At 43.3% G+C, this 22,822-nt stretch overlaps 1 protein-coding gene and 1 long non-coding RNA gene across 12 annotated transcripts in view; one reads left to right on the forward strand and one right to left on the reverse strand.

Annotated features, from left to right (window-relative positions):
- Positions 1-2,940, forward strand: part of EBF3 (EBF transcription factor 3) — a 119,322-nt gene extending 116,382 nt beyond the window's left edge. For 6 of the 8 annotated variants that reach the window (XM_051617257.1, XM_051617254.1, XM_051617259.1 and 3 more), the window contains one exon: positions 2,666-2,749. In XM_051617257.1, the coding sequence (XP_051473217.1) occupies positions 2,666-2,697 (32 nt within the window). In that variant the 3' untranslated portion in view covers positions 2,698-2,749. Of the gene's footprint in view, positions 1-2,665 lie in introns of all 8 variants that reach the window. The other 2 variants (XM_051617253.1, XM_051617255.1) reach the window with 1 other exon arrangement.
- LOC127383775 (uncharacterized) lies at positions 1,841-22,726 on the reverse strand. Of its 4 annotated transcripts, XR_007889291.1 has the most exons (10): positions 22,086-22,726; positions 21,553-21,661; positions 20,604-20,669; positions 18,927-19,077; positions 13,973-14,081; positions 13,544-13,677; positions 11,183-11,375; positions 9,430-9,749; positions 4,814-4,885; positions 1,842-2,822 (listed from the first exon to the last, which is right to left on the reverse strand). It is a non-coding gene; the product is annotated as an uncharacterized LOC127383775 (long non-coding RNA). The 4 variants fall into 4 exon arrangements; XR_007889293.1 differs by having other exon boundaries at positions 1,841-2,822; positions 4,814-4,880; positions 21,553-22,726; XR_007889290.1 differs by having other exon boundaries at positions 1,843-2,822; positions 21,553-22,726.
- Positions 22,727-22,822: the final 96 nt, after the last annotated feature.

Here is a 22,822-nt window from a genome sequence, read left to right on the forward strand (position 1 = left end):
GAAAGCTCAGGCTAGTGTGCAGGTGATGTGGTGGGTCTTCCCTGCTGCAGTCAGATGTCCCCCTCTGCCAGCTGTGCCTCCATCCTGGGCCAGCTGAGACCATAATTAGGGTCAAAACCCGGAAGCAGCAGCTCACAGAGGAGAACCCCCACCCGTCTCTGTTGTCTTATGGTGTGACTCACTCCTATGAGTAAGGCTACAGAAAAGGGCCCTTGGGCCTTCTCCAGAAAGCCCCAATCTTGTTAGCTCTCTATGACTTCCACTGCTCGGCCTATGAGCAGAAAGTTTAGGTACTTACACAATTTTTTACGAGCAGGATGGTGGTGGATGGGCTCCTTAGGGCAGCGTGCTTTTTCCTGTGTCAAACAATGGACCTTTCAAGTATAAAATAGTATTTTTTTTAACAAGAAAGCACGGGAATCTCTGTAAAATTATAAGTATGAAGTAGTAAGTGAAGTTGTAAGATGTGTTCAAAATTCAGTTTTCCATTGTAATTGACTTTTTATAGATTGCAAAAGGTGCTGCTCACTGGGTAAACTTTATGGTCATAAAGCAGAGCTAAAGCCTCTCTATATTCTTGGAATATTGCATCCTGCTTAGTCTTCTGGCCTTCCCCTGGTTGAAACTGTTAAAACTATTACTAAAAAACTGGCTGCCCCATCTATCTTTCGGGAGACATTTGGTATCAATTTGCACAGTGGGAAACGTGGTGCAGAAATTCACAATTGTCCAATGTGGCTACTAAAATAACTAGTGAAATGTCTGGAGCACCATTTTTTTCACCACCCCCAGTGTGCCAGATAGAATTAAACAAAAATGGCTAAATCAGTTAAATTAAAGAATTAAGGTTCGTGCAGCAGACAACCTACATGTTTGGCAGAAGCCAGGCAGGAGATGACAGGAGCTCTGTGATTAAGATGTGCAGGGTGTCAGCACCAAGTGATGGTGTGCAGTGTATGCAGGTATTTATGCACATAACCTCTGAAAGAAAAAAAAAAAAATCTGGACTTTTGCTTCTGCTAAATCCTTCTCTGAAGAAGCAAATGTCCAGATCAGCCCTGGACCTCTATACTTTGCTTGGCTGGTGAAGCACATCTGGTGCTGGCTTCAGGACTGAGCCTTTGCATCCCCCCCATCACCTCCTTATATGGAGCACCACGACAGCTCCTCGATGAAACTGAACCACAAAACCCCTGTACTCTGGGTTCACCTGTGGTGATCTTAATGTCCAGGGCAGCCAAGGGTTGGATTGCAGCATAACAGCACCTCAGAATGAGCTCCCGTGTCCCCTGGGTTCAGGTACACACAGAATTACCTTGGTTGGAAAAGACCTTAAAGATCACCAAGTCCAACCATCAACCTAAAACTGAGAAGTCCTTAACTAAACCATATCCCTAAGTGCTGTGTCTATGCGGCTTCTAAATCCCTCTAGGGATGGTGACTCCACCACTGCCCTGGGCAGCCTGTTCCGATGCCTGATAACCCTTCTGGGGAAGAAATTCTTAAAATCCAACCTAACCCTCCCCTGGTGCAACTTGAGGCTGTTACCTCTCATCCTATCCTGCACTCAGAACCAAATCTTTCTGGAGCTGCCTGATGTGCCAGGCTGCCTGAAAACTCAGGAGATTCAGTAGGTGATAATACAGAAACTAAACGTTTTGGGTAGAAAGAGCCCATCCCAACTTTGGTTCTGTAACTTTGCTGGCTGTTCAGATTTTAAACGTGCATATTATAATTCCCTGCAATAATTACATAAGCTTAATGGGAGGGGAAAAAAGTAACAAAGTTGGAAAACTTCAACCTGTTTCAAGAGCATCACCTGAGCTAGGATCTAAGGAGCAATCCTGGTGGTGCAGCCCATGCTGCTGGGAGGAGGTTGTGCAACGTATGACACGTGTGTGTACCCAGCTCTTCCAAACCATAAAGCTGCAACAGAGAATCTGAAGCAAATTAATATTGTGGAAATTAATGAACTGAGAAATTGAAGTTCACTTCACTACACGAACAAATTTATTAATATCTGTTGTACATACATTAATGAGAAATATCATTATGGCAAAAATTAAACAACACTAAAATTAAAGTCTGTCTAAATTATGTTTCTACCAAAGAGTTAACTAAGTAAAAAAAAAAAAAAAAAAGCAAGCAGTAATTGTTGGTGTCTCAGGCTTCAGCTGTTAAAAAATGAGGAGATGGCTGGTCAGGGGTAATAACCTCTTGCTTTTTGGTGGTGCTTGGTCTCCAGAGGTGAGAGCAGGGGTAGGGTGCTTGGCTTTGGTCTTTGAGTCCTTGGCTTGCTCGGTCTTGTTGGTACCATGAAGTACAACTGTGGAAATGGAGGTTTCCTGCCCAGGTGCCAGGTCTGGGCAGGGAGCAGTGGTTGGTGGGATTTGGATGCCTGCTAGGATCAGGAGTGACCGTGGTATCCCTGCTGGGAAATATGCCACAGGGGTTGGGCTGCTCTGGGCACAGAAGCCCCCTCAGAACCTCCTCTGGCATCTTGGGAGCCCTTGGGGAGCGTTTTGTTGGGGAGAGCCTGTCCATGCCCCCCCAGGCAGAGGGTGCTGGGGCATGAGGAGGTTGGTGTGAACCAGGTGTTCCTTACTCACAACTGCTAATAACAGCTGATTTTTTATTTTTGTTCTTTCTTCTCTTTTTCTTTTAGCTATGTCTGGGCTTGTAGTCCCGCCAATGTAAAGTCACTTTTGTTTACCTACCGTAGCACCAAGCTTCAGAGGACGGGCTTAGGGGACAAGTTTAGTATATTAAGACATGCTGATGGAAGCAGTATCTTCACAGAGAATCAGCAACAGATGGAAATGCTACAAAAAAGGGGAGAAAAAAAACCACACAAAACAAAACAAAGGAGGAAAAAAAAAAAAAAGACTTTGTTTAAAGATTTTATTTAAACTATTAAGAATCTACATGCAAAACAACCTACTTCTTCATGAACAATTCCATTTTATTGACTGAATTTTTTCTCATATTTTCACATTTCTCAGTCCTGAAGAATAAGGAAAAAGCGACGCCTATTTTGTATAAAGTTTCTGATTACGTCTTGGCTATGTCTAGTACTTGCTATGTGTTGGGAGAAACTTTGTGGATGCACCATTTTGATTATCATGAAACACTGATGAAAAATGCCTCCGAACATTTTTCTGTACTCATGCCTAGATTCACAATGGTTGTGTATCTCTATAATGTGAAATATTTTTTTGTGGTGGGGAAAAAAAACAACAACAACAAACAAGCAAACAAACAAACTGGGGGAAAGGGGGGGGGGAGGGCCCAAGGAGGTTATGAGCCATCCAACTGGAAAGAGAAAAAGCAGAAAAAAAAAAAAAGCAAAAAAAAACCAGAAAAAAAGGAGGAATATATGATTAGAAGAAGAAAAAAAAAAAACCACCAGGGGCAGCGGGGCGGGCGCGGGAGGGTTTCTCATTGCTTAACTTCATCTTAATGAAATGGAACTTTGTAACTTATTGTAGTTAGAAATTGTAACTTTGATATTGAATTCTCTTGCCTTTCAACAAGCACACTGACAGAGGGGGAAAAAAAAAAAATAAATAAAATAATTGCTACTGTCTGTTGGTTAAAAACAAACAAACAAAACAAACAAACAAAAAAACAACAAAAAATATACTTCACTGCTAGAGCTTCCTGTTAAGCAAGTGTGATCTGCAACATTTTTTCAACTTTTGCTAGCACTGTATACTATTGCATTCTTAGGCTACTGTGAAGTCTATGTTTCTTGTACCAGAAAAAATTGTCCTTTTGACTTCTAGATCCTTCTTCCCTAATGTGTTTTGTATGTGGTTATAAAATTGTAGACTTTTGTGATTTTGCCAAAGTTGTAGCTAAATATTTATACACTTGTCTTGAATTTTTTTCAGATCCACTTAAATATTTAGAAAAGCAGATTTTATTCCTTATGAAAGGCTATAAGGAATAAAATAATCTTACCCATTGCAACACTTTCTTTCACATAAACACTTGCAGTCACTAAGGGAATTTATTTTGTAACATATCAACTATAAATATTGTATTTATCTTTGAAATTTTGTATATTGCTTTTCATCTTTTTGTTTTGTTTTGTTGTTGTTGTTCTTGTACGTCTTGGTTTTTGTCATGGCCTGGTATTGTGATGCTGAGAAGAGCATTAAGCCAAGAACCTGTTGCCTTCATGTTTTTCTTTTAAATAAATTAGTGTCCATACATTTCATTTGTACTTCATAAAGTTGCTATTATTTAGACTTTTCATCCTTTTTTTTTTATTATTTTTGAGGAAAAGTCAAATTCATTGTTTATTTTTATATTATTTTTTAAGTTATCAGAACAAATAATTTTGAAGAAAAAGAAGTTGTTTGTTGTATAGTCAAATCAGAATTGTGCCACATGGCTGTAATGATACTAGTAGAATATGTGCATGTGATACAGCCACAAAAAAGGTGAATCTATTTTGTGGTTGGATTTTTTTTTTCTTCCTTTTTTTTTTTTTTTCTTCCTTTTTTCAATTTTATTTTTATTATTTTTTTTCAGAGACTGTAAAAAGTCATTTTTAGCTGCCACCCATGACTTTGCCACATAGCTGAACTGTGTTTACTGGAAAAATTCAGAGGCCTAAAGTTTAAAATAAATTCACTTCTGATGTTTTAATTAAAACGTTTGCCACATTTAACTTCTCTGATGCCTTAAAAGTGAACTTCTTTGAAGAACTTTTGTGCTGTTTTCTCACAGGCTTACACCACAATTGTTAGTCACGACTTCATTTGGATAATTTCTGGTGTAAAAACAAAACAAAAGAAGCACAAACCTGGTGTAGAATTTCTATCACTCCTTTATGTGTCGGTTTTCTGCTGCACTCTGCATTCTCCCGAGCCCTGCACTGGTTAAAAAAGATCAAAGTTTCACATGAAATCAGGACCAGACCTGAATTTTTTAATGTTTGGGGTTTGTTTATTTAGGTTTCTTGGTTTTTTTAGGGAACTTTTTGTAACAGACCTGTAGCTGACTGTACTTTTTAAACTGGAATGACCTCCATTGTCCATCCTGGCTGGTGGTGCCAAACCCACAGAGACACACCTGAAGTTCTGTTTTCTTTTAGTTTACTTTGCACTAAATAGTTTGCAAATGCAGCACTGCAAACCACGTTGCAAACTGCAGCAGAATTCAACTTTTTAACCAAAAAAGGAGGGATACTTTTTTTTCCTTTTTTTAATATATATATATTTTTTTTGTTCTGGGCAAAAAAAAATTAATAAATTAATGCACATTTTAGTATAGCTTTTATGAAAGGGTTTAAATAAAAAAGAAAGCCAGAGCTGATCACAGCTGATCAATGCCATGGGCATGTCCTGTGGGATACTGACCAAGGCTTGGCTACGTGGAAAAGCCTGAGAAGTCACTTTGGAACTGAATTGCCTCCGTTAGATTCTGTCTAAAGGGGTTTTTTTCTGCTCTGAAGAAGAGGTCACGTGTACATGTTAAGAAAGTTTGCAAGTTTCTTCATAAATGGAACCTGTTTGTGTTTTAGATTTACTTAGTCAATGCACTCATTGCTTCATTGTCTCCAGACGGGAAAGAAAAAAAAAAAGCTTCACTAAATGGTAGATTTTACTGTTAAAGACCCTACAATAAGATTGTTTTATCTGTACATTTTTTCATATATTTAACTGTATAAAAAAATGTTCATTTTACACAATATTTAATTAAAGTATTTCTTGTCTGTGAATTTCATTTTTTTTTTGTTTAAAGTAATTTTATCGGGTTTGATTATTAAAGAAAAAAAAGAAGTGACTAAACAGAAAACAAAGAAATGCAACACTGGGGGTTTCATTTCTAAATAACAAACACAATTTGAAGTTCTGGCTTGGCAAAGAAGAAGCCCAACTCTTGATGGGGCTTTTTGGTGCCCCAGGATAGCCCAGGCAGCCCCAAGGAGGATGACGAGGGAGGAGACCCCTGCTCCACAGCCCTGCCATGACTTGTCTGGGCGAAGCATCTAACCAAAGCTGCTTCACACCCTCTGTGTCCAGGGAAGGTAACCACAGAGTTGTTTTTTTTATTTTTCTATTTTAATATGGTATTGTAAAAGTCTGTAAACAGGAAAAGTTAATTTTAAACACAGCACAACCCAAATTTTTCCATGTTTGACTCCAAAGGTCGGCATGCTTGTCTTTTAAATGCTGATGAGGAAGCAAATGCTTTTGCTAATTATAATGCTGAGCACAAGTATTTCATCCTCTGGTCTGTAGGACGTGTGATGTACGTATCATGTACCTGAAATATAAAGACAGTGTGGAGGGCACAGCCTCAGCCTCCCAGGCAGAGAAGCTGGTTATGATACCAAGTCCAGATCTGGACTCCCAACCCCAGCTGCCAGGTGTGTGTGTGTGTGTGTGTCTGCATCCTTGGGTGGCCACAGCCAGACTTTGGGTATTAATTTGTACCAAAATCTGGGTCTGGCTGCTAGCAGCAACAGGAGGAAAGCAATCCTGGCAAAGCAGGGTGTTGGCTAGGGAAGCTTTAAGTCTGCCCTTACCAGAGAGCTGCTGACAACTTCAAGAGGGCAACTCTGAGCTGCAGAGTGAGTGTGGGCACTTGTGTACATGCCCAAAGGACACCCCCTGTGCTGGAGTCTCACCCTCCTTGCCCTGTGTTTCAGCAGTTAAGTGATGGAGTGTGAGGAGAAGCTGCAGCTTCGTTGCACTCCCAACTTAGAAAGCTGGAAATGCAGGATATTTAACTTAAGTTACCTTTCTTCTCCAGTTTTTCCATTGTTTTTATATTTGATGAAAACAGATGTTAAAAATCTAGAGCATTTGGATTATGATTATGATTATGCACTGACAATTGTTGCTCTTTGAGTGTGTTATCTGTGCAGCATGTTTAAATGGCAGGATAATCAGATGCATCCGACTAAAAAAATAAGATGGTTTATAGGGATGAAAGCCTGCGTGATGCCTACTGGCACTTTCCCTTTTAGGTTTACTTCAAAGGTTTGAATAAAGAGCATCTAAATGGTTCATCTAACTTTCAATGCAAAGAAAACACAAAAGAAACAAAATTTTGTGATAGGAATGATAAGTCCTAGAGCGATCCACCACCTACCACAGCCACTTGGTAAGAAAATAAGTTGTGTCAGCCTATAGCAAGTCTAGACATAGGAAGATGATACAAATTCCTTAATCAAACCGAAGGAATAGAGTCTCTAAAAGTATATGCCAATTATTGCAGAGCAGCTTTTTAAAGTCTTTCAAGCTTTTAAAGATTATTCAAAGCACTTGAAAAAGGCTTCAATCTAATGCCTCATTTCATTGCATTAAACAGCCTAGTTAATAAAGAATCAATATATTCAAAGGGCAAGGTTATCTTTTGTCTATAAGGGGTGGTGTCATTCTGAACCTTTTATAGTTCAAATGCTGAAAAAGACCTCATGAAATCCATACTCATCAAGTGGGTCAACTAGAGCAATAAAGAGGCCTCTGGAAGAATGGCTGCGTGCCTTTAAAACAACTATAAGTCTTATCTCCCCACATAGTGCTGGCCGGGCCCCGCCAGAAAATGTCAATTTCTCATCAAGACAAGAGGCCCGACCATCTTTTTTTTTTTTTTTTTTTTTGTTCCCAGAGAACACACACAATTAGGAGGATGCAGAAAGGCCCCATCAGTGATTTGTAGCTTATTATGTCAGCAGCAAGCTGCGCGCCGCCGCTGAGCAGATAATAAGGGCTGCTGATAACTGGAGTGTCGATGCGGCGCAGAACGAGCTCTGAATGTGAGCCCTTGTGCCTTATTTTTATTTATTTTTTTTTTGGCTCTTTTTCCCCCCCCCTCCCCTCCTCGTGCAGATCGTGGGGCTGATAAGGGTGCATCTGCCAACTGACACCGCCCGCTGGACCTCACAATTAATGCCGTGAATAAATAGCACAAAGGAGCTGGGATGCTTTATACTCTGTGAGACAATTCCCTGCTTTACCCTTCAAGGAGTTCTTTTATCTTCGAATGAGGTTGCTTTTAATGAAATTTGAACTCATCAGAGGAAATCAAAACCCTCAAATCAGATTACAAATTGATTTTTTTTGGTCACTTGTCATTATACAATGTACTTACTGCCCTGAGTTTTACAGGAAAAGGAAGAGCGAGCACCCAGGCTGGAGTCAGACTGAGCAAAGACTCTCCACAAAAGCTAAGAAGGAGGAATGGTCCTAAAGTCCCCTCCAAGTAATGAAAAGTTTTAAAAACTTGGAGTGTATCATTTAAAGTGATCATGATCTTTACTCATACACTTCATAAAGCACTGAAGGGCTAAATAAAATGAACTATCTAGAACTTATTTCATTTATACAAGTAAAACCCAGGCTCTCTCTTTTTCTCATCCATGATGCTAAATTTCATTGTTACATACAAGAAATCAAATATGATTTCTCAGCCCTCAGGTCAGAATAAACTGATGGGGGATCTGAGACCTCCTGGCCTGGTGCCCTGCTCCAGCTGGTGACATTGCTACTGCAGCTGGGCCAATTAAAATATGATGCTAATGACAGAGGTTATATAGTTGTGATTTTTTTAAAATTTATTTCTTACACATTCAAATAAAGGAACAGTTGCACTGTAATGGCTTTGTTTCCTCTTTGTTGACTTTGTACTAGTACTGAAAGGGCATTGTGAAAAAAAGGGTGCAGCTACTTGGTCACAAAATACTGTATTTTTTGTGCCCACAAAGTTTTTGGGGGATTGCAGTTGTGTGACTCTATTTTTTGCATTTGACATAATTTAAACTGTTTGAGAAACAACTTTGTAACAAAAGGCAACTACCCCAGAAGAGGCCAGGTGGGGGTGGTGAGGGTGAATGGATGTTGTCTGAAAGCTGCTTTGCTTCAACCAGGCCAAAATCACAGATTGTTGTGCAAAATGTAGAAAAAAACCCCACAACCAACCAAACCAAATATTTTTAAAAAAAGAACAGAAAAAAAGGGAAATTGAGGCTGGAATTGGTCTGGGTGATACAGCCAACAAATTTTAAAGTTGCTCCATGATGAAACACAGGATGGAGACACCGAGGGGAAGATTATAGAATCACAGAATCATCCTGGTTGGAAGGAACCTTGAAGATCATCAAGTCCAACCATAACCTAATCTCCCTACCATAACCTAATTTACCTGTTCAGTGCTTAAATCATGTCCCTGAGCACTGTATCTACATTTCTTTTAAACACCTCCAGGGATAGTGACTCCACCACCTCCCTGGGCAGCTGTTCCACTGTCCAACCACTCTTTGGGTGAAGAAATTCTTCCTAATATCCAGCCTAAACCTCCCCTGTGCAGCTTCAGGCCATTTCCACTTGTCCTGTCATTATTCACTTAGGAGAAGACGCCAAGATGGGGAGAAGGAAGAAGGAAGAAGCAGGGAAAAAAAAATAAAAATACCTTGAAATCCAATAAAGTGACTTTTCATGATGTCTTCCCTTGTGCTGTGCAGGTCTGAGGTGGGAGCAGGTGCTGAGCGATGGTCCCGGGTGCTGGAGCTGAGGGCAACACCTTCCTGGATGGTCTGGGCTCTGGCCACCAGGGCTCAGACCCACAGGTCCATCCTCACCAGATGAAGGACAGGGCCAGGACGTGGTCACCAGTGCCTCTGGCTGGTGGGGTGGGAGGTGCTGGGTCATCACAGAGGCTTGCAAAGGGAGTTCTCCACGTCCCACTCCTGCTGCAGACTCCACCTTCTTCCAACCCAACAGCTTGAGTCTCTGGGGAAAAAAATACAATGGAAAATAAATAATTGCTGTGGGCTTTGCACCACAGGCACAAAAGTGCTTTGAAACTGTAATGAGTAGAAATGATAATAATCAAACAACCTTCAACAACCTCATCAGGCTGTCTGGGTAGACGACAGACCAAGTATAGCTAGAAGAAAAAGGGAGAAGCTAAAGAAGGAAGGAGCCAAGTCAGAGTGGAAATTCATTCCACAGCACTTCTTCATCTTCTGGTTTATTGATGTGTCCCATTTTAGAGTAAGTCTTTAAGTTTTGGACTTTAAATACTTAAAGGGGACCTATAAGAAAGACAGGATCCTAGAATCATAGAATTGTTAAGGTTGGAAGGGACCTGAAAGATCAAGTGAGCAGGAACCTTTACCAGTAGACTAGGTTGCACAAAACCTCATCCAGCCTGGCCTTAAAAACCTCCAGGGATGGGGCATTAACAACTTCCCTGAGCAACCCATTCCAGTTCCTCACCACCCTTAGAGTGCAGAATCTCTTCCTAATATCTAACCTAAATCTCCCCTCTCTCAGTTTAAAACCATCACCCCTTGTCCTATCATTATCAACTCTGATGAAAAGCCCCTCCCCAGCTTTCCTGGAGCCCCTTCAGGCACTGGAAGGTGCTCTAAGGTCTCCCTGGAGCCTTCTCTTCTCCAGGCTGAACACCCCAACTCTCCCAGCCTGACTTCATAGCAGAGGTGCTGGGGACAGACCTTTTAGCAGGGCCTGTAGTCACAGGACAAGGGGTGATGGTTTGAAACAAAAAGACGGGAGATTCAGACTAGGTGTAAGGAAGACATTTTTTACATTGAGGGTGGTGAGACACTGGCCCAGGTTTCCCAGAAAGGTGGTAGGTGCCCCATCCCTGGAAACATTCAAGGCCACGTTGGATGGAGCTCTGAGCAACCTGGTCTAGCTGAAGATGTCCCTGCTCACTGCAGGGAGGGCTGGAGTTGACGGACTTTCAAGTCTCTTCCCACCCAAACCATTCTGCAATTCTATGATTCAAAGTCATGAATCCCACAAACACTGAGATATCCAAGACTTCCAAGATTTCTCACCCACCAGCCCCTCACTTACTTCATATCCCTCAAGACAAAGCCTCAATAAAATAGCAAAGGTTGAGCAGTAGGTAGGAACCAGCAAGAGGTTCTGATGGAACAAGAGGTGAAGCCAGGTCCATGGCTGAGGGTCCCTGACAACAGAAAGGGGTGGGCAAAGGAGCAGTAGGAGCTCAAAGGTTCTCATAGAATTAGACACTTACTACAAATTAATTGTTTGTGTGAAAAAACACTGAGCATAAATTAATTTAGAAGAAAGTTTCCAAAACGTACCCAGCATGCACATGTTTCCTCCCTGGAAATCAGTGAAACAGAAACCATGAGTGCTTTGTAAAATAAAGAATTCCTGGTTAGTACCTTTTTTTCCAAGTTTTAAGAAGGCTGAAAAGGCATCAATGTCAGAACAAAACGTAGAAGGTCCATATAGCCAATGTCCTGCTGAGGAGGATGAGGAACTTGGTAGTGGAAGAGATGTAATAAAATCTGTGTCCTCCCATGTTGGAGATTTTGAAGGTCAGCCAGTGGACACAAATCCCATTGGTTAAATGACCTGAGGGGAGGAGAAAAGTAATAAAGCCTGCAGAAAAGGGTAAACCAGAGTTACCAGTAGAACTGGTGCTGGAGCACAGCCCCACAGTTTGTTTTCCATCAGAAAAGAGGATGGGGTGGAGGAAGAATGGTGTTGAGGGCTGTCTGCAAGGAGGCCACAGCCCCACCACAGCTCCTTCTCCCCACAGCATCCCTGCTTGTCTCAGCACTACCAGGTAACACAACTCATCACCACTCAGCCACACCATGGTGGTGCCAGTGAGAAGGGCTTGCAGAAACAACAGAACAATCAACTCAGAACAATGAATGAGGAAAGAGGAAAAGAGAAGAAACTTCTGTATTTTGAAGAAGTTGAACCACCTGCCAGAATCTTCCAAAATAACATTGACTACCAAAATAAAAGAGAGAATCTTTTCAAATGAAATCTGAAAAGCCCAGGTGATTGCAGCAGGCCAGCAAACCACACAGTGACACCTACAACCAAGAGCTCCTATTGCACTCTTCTGCAAGAAGACCCTTCAGAGGCTGCTCTGCAGGAGCCTTTCAGAAAGTCCTGCTGTTCACCAAAACATACAAAGAAAGGGACATTTTCCACTCTAAACCACTACTTTCTAGTTCAGGCCTGATGAAATGATGTTGAGGACTCCATGCTTTACAGAGGTCTAACCCAAGCCCTCCTTGCCCACCATAATCCTTGCTCCAAAGCTGCTCATCCCCAGCTGCTGACCTGCTCATACCCTCAGCAGCTCAGCCTGAGGAAGGACCTGTCCTGAGCACAGGGAACTTACAGACCAAGAGGAGCATTCTTCAAAGATAAAGAGTGTCCTGAAAAACCCTCTCCATGATACCACACCTAAAGATGTCCAAAATGTTCTGCTTTCAGTAACTGAAAAATGCCACAACAAAGAAACTGGAACGGCTCAGGAAGTGATAAATAAATACCTAGAGCAGAGCAGTTACCCACACATGTACAGAACTCATGCAAATCCACAATCAACCATTTTAAAGTTCTTGCAAGAGCAAGGACTTGGCAGCTTCGTCTTATAAAAACATCACATTTTGAGTCAAAGATTGGAAGAGAGAGATACATATTTTTTTGGTTTTGTGCTGAAATGATCTGTTTTGAATGGAATCTGACATGAATAATCCTGGTCTGTGTGACCTGCCTGTACTTTGCACTCCTATAGGAAGCTCAAATACAGGTGACAGCAGAAAGAGCAGGTCTGGATGCTAAACCAAACATCTCAGCAGCCACAATTGGGTGTCCTCCAGGTCACATTTGTCTTGTTTTCTATCTCTGCTTTTGATTTCCTCTTCATCTTAATAAAAAAACCACCTTGTGCTACCTTCTTCTGACACCATCATCAAAACAGGAAGCCTTTTCATTGTCAGACCTTACTGGCTGCTCTGCCCCATGTTTTTAATGTGAAGATTAAATATTTATGAGTTGCAAGCCTGTAATACCACCTTGCTGGGAAAGCTTTGCTGCTGGTAAGGCAGGATCAAGCCATGGTGGTGGGATGAGACAGTGGGGATGCTGGTGAGACTGACACCTGCAGGTACAGACCACCACACACAGGGGGGTCCTGCACCCATCTGACTTCACATCAGAAGAATAAATTTGATAAAAATACAGTAAATGCAAAACCAAGGTAGTTCTGTGATTCTTTTGCAGTGATTAGTGACCCCAGGGCAGTGCTGGTGGCTGCCACCAAGGAGTGAGGATGGGTGGACATGGCTTGGCCAAGCATGATTCACCAGAGTCTGAGGCTGGCATCTCACCCATCAGTCTGGGCCAGCACAGAGGTGTGCTGTGGGAAGGAGACCAAGGCCCCTTATAACTTAAGAGAAATGGTTCAGATTAAACACAAAACAGTCTTAGGTAGAAGATGCTTTCTGAGAGCACTTCAAAGTGCTCCAGATGACTGAGCTGGCAGAAGCCACCAGCTCAGAGTCTGGAGTCAGAGCTTGCTGCCATGATCAACTTGGTGACAGCCATTCCAGCAATGGCAGAGGTGTGGGGTTTGGGTTTTTTTTCCACAGAATCATAGAACCATTCAGGTTGGAAGAGCCCCTTGGGATCACCGAGTCCAACCATCATCCCTACTTGCCAAGTTCTCCCCTAAACCATCTCCACCAACACCACATCCAAACAACCCTTAAACACACCCAGGGATAGTGACTCCACCATTCCAGTGTCTGACCACTCCTGTGCTGTGTTCAGCTGGTTCAGGCCGATGACTAATTCACTCAAAACATGATTTGGAGTTGCAAGAGCAGAGAATGTGTTTTCCTCTCCTGATCTATGAATAAAAAAATAGATTTAAAGGGTAAGATCTGCTAGTTTTAATACCTTGAAAGGACATGATGATCAGAAACAATTCCCTTTTTGACTCTAGACAATAACATAGAGCATACGAATATAATAATTAATAACATATATATTATTAATAATTCATTTAACAATCATAATAATCTATGGCATCTCTACTGGCGTATTAACTTTATTAATGTAATTTATTAACTTCAGTTGCAGGACACGTAGAGAAACCTGCTCCTTCCTTTTGCATCCAGCACTACTTTGACAGGTCCACATACCTGAGGAAATGAGAGCTCTTCTCACCAGAGTGGAACTGCACACTTCTTTTTGTCCAAACTGAACTTGACTCACAAAATCAAGAAGAAATGCAACATCCAGCATTTTCATCTGCAGAAAGATATAAAACACATCATTAGATTGTGAAATATAAATGAATACAGGAATGTAAATAGATTAAATAATGCTGGGTGGCTCCCTGCTCAGCCAAAGGCAGTGCATATTCAGTAAAATCCCCAGATTTCAACAATAATAGTCAAAACTTGTTGATAATGAGAATAATCTCTCCTTAGGAGAATGAGCAGACATTCTGGAAGAAAAAAAAAAAAAAAAAAAAAAAGAAGAAGATAGATCAGATAGCACATTTTCCCTCATTTTTTAGTGAAAATAATATTCAAAAGCCACCCTGAATGGGTTTTTAATTGAGTATTTCTTTACATTTGTCCTCCTCGTGAAGTTTTGGGGTTCTTTTTTTTCCCCTTTTTCTTTTTTTCCCTTCCTTTTTGTTCCCTTGTCATCTCCCTGAAGTGGGGGTTTGGGCCAGGAGCCCAGGGCAGGGGTGGGGAATGGGGGCAGGAGGAGGCTGCAAATCTGAATGTATTCAGAAGCAATGTTATCCCACGAGCCTCTGCCTTTATCCTTTTCCTCTCCTTCCACAGAAATCCACCTTTTATTTTCCTTCTCTTGACCCATATCTGCCTTAACTGGGATGTAGCAATTCCACTCCTCTTGCTACTCACTGTTGTGTGCCTCTCCCTGGCACTGGCTCCGTGGCCTGATCCGAATATGGAAACAATAAAATCTGGGAATCATGCAGCCATTCCCAGTCCCTCTGGGGAGGAGCTGAGGCTCTCCCAAAGTCACTGCAGGAAAAATAAATATTGGCCAACTTTGGCCTGTGATGCAGTCATGCTCTTCCAGCAGCAGGTGAGGTAAGAGGAGATGCAACATCCCTCTTCACTACACACACACCTGCCAGCATCTGCGTGCTGCAGCCTGCAGGGACTTACCTAACACTGCTTCTTTTTAGGTTTATTTATTTTTTTGCTTTTAGCTCCATCTTTAAAATAATTCCCAACCTTTTGGTGGTCACATCGTGGTGAAGCAGGGCCTGGCTGCTCAGTGCTGCCACCAGGATGGTTTGGTTTCAGCCCGGGGTGGTGAGGCCCTAAGACATCATCAGGAATTCTGCTTCCTGGGCCACATTTTGCTGCCTCACTGAGGCTAAGCTGCACCTACAACAGCCTGGTCTTTATCTGCAGCCACCCAGCACCTGTCCTGGTGTGCCCAGAGCATGGTGTTCCTGAAGGGAGGCAGATGATGATGGACCTTTGGCACAAGACACCTCCTCGCCCTTGTTGGCCACCCCCTGCCCACAGCCCCTGCCCAGCAGCACGCAGCTCAGCCTGGGTTTGGAGATGGCAAACACCTGAAGTGGGTCGCTCAAGGCCACCTCAGATGCTGCCACGGCAAAGGGCAGGCACAACAATTAGTAAAATCAAGGTGTATTTCCTACATCATGCAGCTGGGGGCATTTTGGAACTCATTTTGCCGGAGAAAACTTGTTATTTAATTGCCTTCGCGGCTGCTGGATCAGATTCAAAATGAGTGGGAATATCAGGCCCTGCCAGATCTAGTCAATCATATTACTGCTTTTTTCCCTGAGCGGGTTCGGTGTGCCAGTGAGCAGTGACGCAGTTAAACATGGACATGGGAATGCCAGCAAGGCTGTGATTTCAAAGTTAACACCCCACCAGGATGAACAGGGAATACCCGAGTCTCCCTTGATGTTTCCCCCCGTCCCTGCGAGGAGCTTAAGGGGGAGATAATTCACAAAGCTCTGGCCAGTTGCTAGAAGTAGGGTATTTCCTATTCATGCTGATCAACATCTTTACAGATGTTGATACATGAGAATAACACCTCACGCAGCCCCCAAATAAATAATGATAATTATAAAGCCTGCCAAAATTCAGAATTACGGGTGAGGCGAGGCCAAGCTGGAGCTGGTGGGGATGGTGGAGATGGGCATGGTGGTGCCATCAGACCAGACCCATGCCCACCAGAGGGGACAGGGCATTTCCAGCCACCCCATGCTCAGACCCAAGTAAAACTGGGTAGAGAAGGGGGAAAAAAAAATAAATGTCTAAATGAGTCCAATACTGATTATGAAGTTCCTAAGAGGCAATCTAATTTAGCTATATAAAATCATGAAAGGGAAAGAATTAATTGATAGTAATGAGTTATATGAGATAGCACCATAATTAATTCCTAAATAGAAAGAGGACATAGGCTGGAGAGAGGGGGGGAAATCAGACTGGCCTATATATCCTAATAGGTCACAGAGGGTATTTGAAATGAGAACCAAACTGCCAAAGTCAGCGCGGGACAGAGGTGTGGAGCCCTTGCCAGAGCAAACAAAAGCCTTCCCCACATGGCCCTGACAATTCCAGAAGGTGGGAAGCTCACGGACCACTTTGCCCTGAGCTCTGCCGGGCTGCTGGGACCCCATCCCTCTGAGGCAGGTGTGAGGGTTGGCACCAAGGATGCCCTGGCCCCACCAGCCTGTCAGGGAGCACGAACACCAACATTGTGGTGCTTACTGAGCTAACTACATTAATCTGATTGGATTTCCACACCCTCAGCCCAAATAATATTGCTGAGTAAATCAGAGCTTAATCCCACAGCAACTTTGTGGTGTGTTGCAGCTCTGGTGTTGCTGCAGCACCTTAGACAAAGAGTTTGGACGTGATCACTGAAACAAAGCTGCTTTTTTCTACTCCATTCTGGCCCTACTTACTCCTTTGGTCCATAAATCACAGGTGACCTCTTATATCCTGGAGGACAGAAAGCTCTGATGTATCACAGAAACACTAAATTACACAGGGAAGGGGCATTCTCTTTTTGGGAATCCCATAAAACCATCATCACACATGGACTGCACTTTCACAGATACCTCTGCAGCCTCCCCCCTGAAAACTGACATTAAAAGTTTGGTGTGTTGCTTTGTTTTGTTTTGTTTTTAACCTCCATCTTAGGTATAGTTTTAAAACATTCAGTAGAAGACACTTTCCCACGGAGCAGCTCAGATCCTGAAAGATCACAGCATCATTGAATGGTGAAGGTTGGAAGGGACCTTAAAGCTCATCACGTTCCAACCCCCCTGCCATGAGCAGGGACACCTCCCACCAGCCCAGGCTGCACAAGCCCCACCCAACCTGGCCTTGAACACCTCCAGAGAAGGGGCAGACACAACCTCCCTGGGCAACCTGTTCCAGTGCCTTCCCATCCTTGTGGTGAAGAATTTCTTCCTGATGTCCAACCTAAATCTCCCCTCTTTCAGTTTAAAACCATCACCCCTTGTCCTGTCACTGCCCTCTCTAGTGACAAGTCCCTCCCCAGCTTTCCTGGAGCCCCTTCAGGCACTGGAAGGTGCTCTAAGGTCTCCCTGGAGCCTTCTCTTCTCCAGGCTGAACACCCCAACTCTCTCAGCCTGCCTTTGTAGCAGAGGTGGCAAAAAAAAGAAAGATTTGTTTGCGGGATTAAGGTAATTTTTTTATGCTGTTGTGAAAAGTCACAGGCCTTGGTGCACAGCAAGCATGTCATGCCAACAGGAGCCCAGCACCTTGAGCTACAAGTGCAAACCAAGCAGCTGGAATCAGCAGCCAGACGCACCTGACCCAGAATGGTTCAGGTTGGAGGGGACCTTTAAAGGCCATCTAGTCCAAACTCCTGCAGTGAGCAGGGGCATCTTCAACTAGATCAGAGCTCCATCCAACCTGGCCTGGAGTGTTTGCAGGGATGGGACATCTACCACTTCACTGGGTGACCTGGGCCAATGTCTCACCACCTTCACCGTAAACATTTTTTTCCTTATATCTAGTCAGAATCTCTCCTCTTTCAGTTTAAAACCACCACCCCTTGAAATAATTATTTACTTAATAGGGTTCAACATGAAATAATTGTTTGGAATCAAGTGGTTTTCTGTCAGCAGACCGGCCAGCTGGGGAACAAGCCAGTAATAAAATACACTCCTAACACAGCATGGAGCTGTACATACAGTCAGACAGTGAGGTGTGAGACAGGACCACCAAAAAATATGGAGAAGCTGAGTTTTTTGGCTAATGGTTTCAAACCCCTTCTGCTGGGATCCACTGGTGTCCCACCTGCCACCTCCTTGTCCAGCACACATTGTCCCAGGCAATGCTGGGCTCAAAAATAAAGCAAGCCAAAGCAAAGCGAACCAAAGCAACCAAAGCAAACCAAACCAAAGCAACCAAAGCAAACCAAACCAAAGCAAACCAAAGCAAAGAGAAAAGGCAGGAAGGAGAAGCTTCTTCTCCCTGTTTGCAGGGTCTGGGGCTGCCTCTGCACAGAACCAGGGTTGTGTCAACAGCACAGTGAGGATGACATTTCCCTCTCTCAATTACATGGGAGCTGTTCGCTGCCAGTATAAAACACACCCTGCCTCCTGCAAGATTCATTGTCCTGAGGTCAGCTCGAACTTATTGTCCTTGTTGCCTTGGAACAAGACAAACCTGACATCTGTAAGATTTGCTGTTAAATAATCCAAACCAGGAGCGGGATGGAGCCACGCAGAGAAATGGAAACATTCGGGCGGCCTGGTAGAAAATCAGTAATTTAGATACAAGGCGCTGATGCTCGCCGGCCTGGTGCCCCCTTCCCTGGCTATTGATTGCTTCTCCTCATGTTTAACTTCATCCTTTAAGTACTGTAAGTTTTGAAAATCAGTGCTGGCCTGCTAATCTTCCCCTGGTATAAGTAAATTAAACATTAAATGGAAATAATCTTTGGGCTCCCAGCTATCTTTCTTTTGCTCATCAAAATGCGTTCGCGCCAAACGAGAGAGAACGGAAAACAATTTTCAAGAAAGAACACCTCATATCTGTGGGGTGCACGAGGCAGCACCCTCAAAACAATTATGAAGAAGGGGAATACCTGGGATGAAGAAGAAAAGCTCAGGCGTTTCACAAGCAGAGCCAACCCAACAGGCTCAGCCCCAGAGTCCTGCTCGCAGGTGGAAAAGCCGCTCGGACGCCGGCACAGAGCTCTCCCCGAATGAGCTGCTGATAAATCTAATCCTGAAGGACTGGAAATGAGGAAAAAAAGACATTTTGATGAAAATTATGTACATGTACTTTGACAAGCTCATAAACACTGCGGCCATGATAAGTTTTCTGATTTTTTTTTTTTAATTTTTTTTTTTTTTTTAAGACCTGACACAACTGTATAAGCCCAAACTCTAATTTTTACAGCCCTGGGTTTGGAGATCTGTCACTGGGAGATAGAATGGAAAGAATAATTGCTTGGTGGCTGCACAAACAGGAGATGTGTTGTCAGGCTGCAGTTGGGAGGCTACATCTGGCTTCGGAAATGATTGATGCTGTCTCTGTGTGTGATTTGGGAAACCATTTTTTCTCTTCCCCCTTCCTCCCCTCCTCCTCCTCCCCCACCCCCACTCCCCCCCCCGTGCTAATACAACCACCACGCTGAACCTCCTGCAATTAAATCATTATTAATGAAAACTTTGTATTTATTCCTTTTGCATCTGGGCAGCTCGGCTGGGCACCGCGCAGCCCTCCCGGCGAAGGTGAGCATGTGATTTCAATTTGAAATGAAAAGTCATGTCTGAATAACAGAACAGCATTCTCATTTCCTAATACTCTGCTTTTTACTACTTTGCATTCAACTGTGAAAAGTCTTTTAAAACTCTGAACAGCAGTAAAACTTGAATGAATTTTTGACCCATTATTGCATAGCGGGTGCGCTTTCCAAGTTGGAGAGACTGCCAAGTTCTCCCCACCTAATATTTCCACTTTAATTGTGCCACTTGAGAAATTTACGTGCCTCAAAATATGGCATGAATCTTACGCTTATTGCAGTATCATTAGCAGCAACATTTAAGCAACATCTGTGTGCTATAGAACTAATTGAAGTAGCAGAAGTGGCAGCTGTAAATCCACAGGAAGATGGCAGTTTGCACCCAGCACTGCTGAGTTAGCGGGTAACTGTCAGCCTGTTCCTGCAATCTGCTCTTGAGGACTATGGTACAGGCACACAATGTCCAAAAAAATACAGCGAGTAGGCTAATGATCCTATTAACCACTTTGCTGCACCAATTTGGCTGTTTTTCCAGTTTCCTTGTTGGATTTCATTATATATTTCACCATTCCAGTAAAAAGTCCAGTATGAGATGTGTTTGCTTTTAAGCCCCTCACTCAAAGGGAGTGAAGCTCCTTGGTCAGATTAACAGGCAAATGATTATTTTTTTCCTTCCTTTTAAATTCCATACATTTTTCTGTCTTTTTCCATGGCTTAATTTTTCTTCATCACACATGCCTGGGCGAAAAAAAGAACTTCTACCAACTGTTAATGCTGGTATTTAAAGCAATGACATTTTCCTCCCTGGGATGTAACATTTTCAATAATCAATAAAGTCAGGAGGAGAAGGAGGGGAGGCTGAAGTCTGTTTTAGGTGCATGGGTTAAAAACACATCTTCATCTGAGCTGAGGCTGCTGTGTCTGCACCACATCAGCCTGGGCATGGCTGCTCATTTAACTAATTGGTGATTAGGAAAGGAGGAAGGTGTTTAAAGTCGCATGTCCTGGTATTACCACATAATCCAGGCGGTAAGGTCCAGAGCATCTTGGAGATCAGCGATTTCCATCTTCATTTGCTTCCTGAGGAGGAGAAAAAAGCAGGTTTAGAAACCTCCCAATCCCCAGGTGAAGGCAGGGAGTACAACTGAACGTTAAGTAGAAAGGCTTTGGTGTGAAGGCAATGGTGGGATTTTTTTGGAGACCCCACATTGGTCCCAGGGGATCCAGGAAGGGGCCAGAGGAGCCCCTGGCCCAGCTGTGTTTGCCACCAGCCCCAGTTCATTAGAAACCTGGCACGTCTGCTGAGCCACCATGTGACAGGCTGGGAGCCACCAGCATTTGTTGTCTTAATGCACAAGTACTCGGGGACTGAGCTGATCAGGGAAAAACTGTTCTGAATCTGCTGAACTACACGCTCGGGGCGGCGCGGGCCCGCGCAACATTGAAAATCAATAGTCACGTGGCGCTGAGAAGGTCAGAGGTCTCCTGAATTAACTTTCTAGTACTAAATTACCAGCCCTTAGGTTTTGTGTGTGTTTGTTTATTTATTTATTTCCCATTTTGCAATGACTGGAGAGATGCACTGACTTCACAGACGTGCAGCACGTTAGTGCTCAGAGCAAAACCAGGAAACTACAAAACCCTTCTGTACTGGGCGTGAGGTCTGGCAGGTTAAGGTGTTTCTCATGAGCAAATTCAAGTGGATCTGGAAGGCACAGAGCAATGTCAAACATGGCAATGGAGCGTGAGCATTATTAGTGGCCTGAAAATGAAAATACAGCTCTAGTCTTTTAACTTACAGCTGTACAGTGCCCACATGTGTGACAGTTAAATTAACGCACGTTTCGTTTTTAAAAAACATCGATAAAATGTAAAGTAACAGTATTATTTGAAATATTTGTTTGTGAGGGACATACAAATGATCACCAACTGAATGTTTAGAGTTGAAGCCTGTGAGACTTACATGTTGTTTTTCACCCGTGAGCACCGTGCACTCCTCAGGACTGCTCCAGATTGTAGCTACTCACACAATCACCTTCACTATGGGTCTTCAGCTCCTCTGCTTGCAGGTACTGCAAAAAACAATTCATTTTTTATTTCACTGAACAGATTTCTTCTTTAAATTTATTCCAATGTTTCCCTTCCTCTTGTTTCCATTCCCCCAGGTACACTAGCAGCTCGCGTTTCAACATTGAATATCTGCAGCCTGGGTTGGTCCTCACTGGAAGAGGGAGGCAGGTCCCAGCAGCCCACTGGAGTCAACACCACGGCTGTGGGAGCTTTAGGTGCTTGGCAAATATCCTGGGGAACAAACTGGTGTGTTGACCATGAACCATCTTTGCATGAACCAGCTCTGGTAGGGTGATTACAGAACCATGGAATAATTAGGGCTAGAAAAGATCTTTAAGATCATCCAGTCCAACTGTTAACCCAGTACTGCCAAACCTACCACTCAATCATGTCCCTCAGCATCACATCTACACAGCTTTTAAATACCTGCAGGGATGGCAACAGGGATCAGCAGCAGTGTCAGGCAGCTGGATGTGGTGGCAGTGAGCTGAAGCTCCCTGGGATGCTTCACACCCACCTCTCCAGGGAATATCCTGATGGGCAGGGGCAGCCTCAGGCTTTGGTCCCCTTTGTGCTGCTAAGTCCATCCTGGGTGGCCACATCAAAGGAAGCCACCAAGGCTTTGAAGTAGCAGGTGAAGGAGATATGGCAAGAGAAAAAGCAAACCTTCCAATAATTTTAGATGCTGTTACAGCTTTTTTTTTCTGTGTCACAGACACTTCTCCCAAGCCTTATTTCTAGAAATACTCGGCTTTTTAACATTTATTGACTTACACACAGCTTCAATTTGATTTTACAACAGTGGAACCACAAAGGTGGGCACCATCCCAGCCAGATGCTGTTGCCACCTTTTTCCTGCCAGAGTTGGAGTGGAGCACAGGCTGTGGGATGGTGCCTCTGCTGTGGCCATGGCCTTGGGTTTGCCAGGCAGGATCCCAACCCAGCCCAGAGTCCCACCCAGCACATGATATCAACACAGGCAGAAACAAAGTCCCAAAGATGGAGAAAAGACCAGAGATAACTACTCACGCCTAATTACTGAACTCAATGAAGCCTCTAAACCTCTAAAAAACCCCAAACTACACATTGTAATATTCTACCAGAAAAACACCAAGTCTCTGGTTTTAAAAGTAAATTGTGAACGTAATCTTTTCCACTCCAGC

This window comes from Apus apus, chromosome 4 (assembly GCF_020740795.1).
Source record: "Apus apus isolate bApuApu2 chromosome 4, bApuApu2.pri.cur, whole genome shotgun sequence".
NCBI classification, from domain to species: domain Eukaryota; kingdom Metazoa; phylum Chordata; class Aves; order Apodiformes; family Apodidae; genus Apus; species Apus apus.